At 33.2% G+C, this 4,541-nt stretch overlaps 1 protein-coding gene across 4 annotated transcripts in view; it reads left to right on the forward strand.

The window, feature by feature from the left end:
* Nucleotides 1–4,541, forward strand: part of LOC106878961 (uncharacterized) — an 80,045-nt gene that overhangs the window by 53,421 nt on the left and 22,083 nt on the right. For all 4 annotated transcript variants that reach the window (XR_008265194.1, XM_014928338.2, XM_052971744.1 and 1 more), the window contains one exon: nucleotides 3,828–3,970. Coding sequence is in view for 3 of the 4 variants with exons in the window: in XM_014928338.2 (XP_014783824.1) it covers nucleotides 3,828–3,970 (143 nt within the window). In the remaining variant the exon portion in view is untranslated. The remainder of the gene's footprint in view (nucleotides 1–3,827; nucleotides 3,971–4,541) is intronic.

Consider the following 4,541-nt stretch of genomic DNA (forward strand, 5'->3'; position numbering starts at 1 on the left):
GGTGCATAAGGTATTTGAAGATATACCTTTTTCGGGTCATTGCTGCATATTTTGCTAACTTTGTATAATCATCGTTTCAGAAAATAATAATGGCAGACCCTCAGCTTGCTCAAGAAATGAAGAGGCATGCTGTTATTGTGGTTATAAAGACTGAGAATAGTGATTTAGAAATATCTTGAGTTTTAAAAGTTGCCAGATCTTTCGTCTACAAAATTTGCAAGGAGCTAGAGACTGAAGATGGAAACATATCACCAGTATCAAAGCATGGAAAGTGTTCTTTATGCTCTGAAATAATCAGAACACCTGAATTTATCCAGCAAGTTCAACAGACCATTGATTACAATCCCAGAAAGTCCATGAGGTCAACTGAAAAAGATCTCTATTTGTCAGAAGGAACAGTCAGAAATGTTGTCCATGAAGACATCAACTATAAGTCTTACATGATGAGGAAAAGTCAATTTGTCAGAAAAAGCAAAAGAAAATCACTACATCTAAAAGGCTCTTAAACAAGCTGAAAAATCCAGCAGAAGAAGATTTGATTTGGTTTTTCTCGAACGAGAAAAACTTCGACCAAGATCAAAAAGTCAACCGAAGAAATGACAGATGGTTATGTGCAGACCCTTCTGAAGTTCCAAGTGTTAGGCATACAAAATTTCCTGCAACTGTCATAGTTATAGAGGTTGTCAGCAATGAAGGACATGTGATACCGCCTTACTTCTTTCCACAAGCTGCTGCCTACATTGAGGTCCTGGAAATAATTGTTAAGCCTTGGATAGACAATGTATGCAATGGAAGGCCACATGTGTTTCAGTAAGACTCTGCACTATCACACATGGCTCTAGTAACACAGGAATGGATGGTTGAAAATTTTCATGATCCCATAACCCCTAACATTTGGCCTCTTAATTCCCCAGATCTCAATCCATTGGACTATTACATGTGGAGCATTGTTGAAGGAGAGGTCAATGAACATATCCATAATATCAAAGATTCTATGAAAGCTGCCATAGTCAGAGTAATGTCCAAAATGAACCAGGACCACTTGATTCGAGCATGTAGATGATTTAGATCTCATATAAAAGCAGTTGTTGAAACTGAAGGTGGCTTTATTGAATAACGTTATAGAAAAGGTTTATTTTTATCTACATAGCCTTTTTTGATAAATAAAGTTATTATCTGTTATCATATATCTGTTTTATTTTTATAAACATAAATCTGTCCTCAAATATCTTATGCACCCTGTATATATAGCTTATGTTAGCCTGGGGCTATAGTAGAAAGCACTTGCCCAAGGTGCTACACAGTGGGACTGAACCTGAAACCACATGGTTGGGAATGTTTGAGAAATTTACTTCCAAATCATGAGGTCTTGGGTTCAATTCCACTATGTAGCATCTTAAGCAAGAGACTTTTACCATATTCTAGAATTGACCCAAGCTTTGTGATTGTAACTGGATTGGCAAAAAGTGTGCAGAAGCTTGTTTGAGGATTGTACCTTAACCCTTTTGATACCAACCTGACTGAAACCTCCCCTGATTCTATTATATAAATTCCCTATTTTTAAGTGATCTAAATTAAAACCTTCCATCAAAATTTTATGGTAATTTATGTTCCGAATATCAGATTAATAATGATATAGTTACTTTACTAAGTTTTTCATTATTCATGAAATTTGTTGAATCAAAGGCAGTGTATTTCAACAGAAATATGGTAACAAAAGGGCAAAAGTGTTAATTTAAAGTCCATATTTGTCACATTGTATCTTGCTGATTCTACCTAAGAATTATTCTAAGGGTACTTACTGTATCAGCCACTCACACACAAATTCAATGGACAGGAGATCAGTTGAACAAAAAAACTGAGTATTTATATCTGAAATCCATGCTGATTCAGTTATTTTTCTCCAGAAAACCCTATAGATATTACTGTATACAGTCCCACCTACTCTTATATAATGCAAGGTAGTCATGTACATGGGTGGGCCAAAAATCCCACACTAGAACATTTGACATTTATATTACCAGGGTCAATAAATTAAGTACCAGTGAAACACTGGGGTCGATGTAATTGACTAGTCCCCTCCTCCACAATCCCAGGCCTTGGGCCTATAGCATAAAGGGTTATTATTATTATTCATTTCTTCATCTTGTACAAGTATGTGTATTCATCATTATATTACTTATTTTATTCAATTTAAAAATATAATTGAAGCATGTCCTTAACTATGCCAGAGCATATTGCCTCCCTCTTTACTATAGTTCCACTTATTTGAATGTGGGGGAGGGAATCTTTGCCTTGTGAGCCACATAGTACTGAGTCAATACAGTTGCCAGGGAAATAAGTAGTTTGATCATCATGGGACTCGTTGTACAATTTAAATCGATATACATATATGAAAATAATGAATATTCAGGGCCATAACTTTTGTTTGAATTACTGGGATGAGGTGTTATTGTTACTATACCCTTCAGGCAAGCGTTTTCATTTTGCTTGTTAGAGTCACAACATTTCAGCCAGTGAACTCATCAGTCTTCTTTATGCATCAGTTTTAAAATTTCAAACCAAAACCTTTATTAAATCTATTCATGGCAGAAGATTGTTCACACTCAGTTGTCCTTACCAGAGATATACTTGTATTAGTTATTCTCCTAATTGTGTTGTTGTTTTCTTATTCTTCTTGAATCAGAATATTTATAGATTGAATAAACCTAGAGATTGAATTCACATCCATCAGAAAACACTTAATACTTACCCTTATATTCACTACTCCTTTGTCTTGTTGGTAAATTAGATATGGAAATTAGGAGTTTTCAACCTAATATTTTATGGCTGTAGGTTTAATATCGTTACTTTCTTAATTAAAGACCTCCATATGATATTCATTACTATGCTAAATTGACTGAGGAGGTTATCAAAGTTTGACATATGTGCTGATTCTTTCAATCATCTTATCTTCCAGTTTTGATCCTTATCAATTATTTTGATTTTGTTTCACAAAGGGTGGTAACTTTCTTTTCCCCGCCACAAATAATCAGCCATAATCTGTGGGTATATACATGATTTGTGTCTCCCCTCAGACTGCAGCTTAGTGTTCCTTGAGCCTTACTCTTAGAGGGCAACTGGTCTCACTTTATATTCACTGTCACAATTGCATGTGACAGAATATATATTTCCTGGTCATAATTTTATATGATCAAGTAGGAGAATAACTAATGTGAGAATATCCTTGGTATGAACATTAGAATATAAACAATGTATCCTCATGTATTTAATAAAAGATAAAGTTTGAAATTTCAAAAATATTACCAAATATAGCAAGCACCTGAAGAAGGCAGCAGGATACGACAACCACAATGTTGTGATATTAACAACTGAAATGAGGACGTTAGTCTGAACACATCAGTGTATAGTAATTTAAAGCCATTCAAAATAAGCAGAAAGTCATGGTTTATGTATACAATAAGCTCATTATTATTACTACTGTTGTAAAGTAGGGAGCTGGCAGAATTGTTAGCACACTAGGCAAAATGCTTAGTGGCATTTTGTCTGTCTTTACATTCTGAGTTCAAATTCTACTGAGGTTGACTTTGCCTTTCATCCTTTTGGGGGGTCAATGAATTAAGAACCAGTTATGCAGTGGAGTTGAGGTAATTGACTAGTCTCCTCCCCTAAAACTTCAGATTATTACTACTGTTGTAGCTACTTAAAGACAATGATCTTTCTACATAGTTTCCTCAATTCATACAAAGGCAAAACGTAAAACTAATATAAATTCTTTATACATCCTGAATTTTAGCAAATTAAAATATTCATTTTTTTTAATGCAGCCAACAACTAGCTGATCGTACATTAGACATAATCACAGGGTTCCATTTCATAGACCAACATCTGCACTTAATTGTACTTGAAGGACTCCAGACCAAAGCTATTACTAAAGTGATTAAACTATTTCATGATATAAATGCTGAAGGTAAGACTCTACTTCACATTCTTACTATCTTTCATCTTTTACTTGTTTCAGTCATTTTAGACTGTGGCCATGCTGGAACACTGCCATGAAGAAATTTTAGTTGAATGAATCAATCCCAGTACTTATTTTTATTTTAAGCCTAGTATTTATTCTACTGGTCTCTTTTTACCAAACTACTAAGTTACAAGGATGCAAACACAAGTGGTGGTGGTGGTGGAGGACAAACATAGACACACTTACACACATAAATATATATATACATATATATATGTATATGTATAGATGTATGTGTATACATGCATATATATAGATGTATATGTATAGATGTATTTGTATATATGTATATATATATACATATATATATATAGATTTATATGTATATATGTATTTATATGTATATATATATATATATGTGTGTATATATATGTATGTGTATATGTATAAATATGTGTATGCATGTATATATGTGTATATATGTACAGATATATATGTATATATATATGTACGTATATATACATGTATGTATGTGCATATATATATATATATATATATATATATATATATATATATA

The sequence above is a fragment of the Octopus bimaculoides genome, chromosome 11, assembly GCF_001194135.2.
Source record: "Octopus bimaculoides isolate UCB-OBI-ISO-001 chromosome 11, ASM119413v2, whole genome shotgun sequence".
NCBI lineage: Eukaryota > Metazoa > Mollusca > Cephalopoda > Octopoda > Octopodidae > Octopus > Octopus bimaculoides.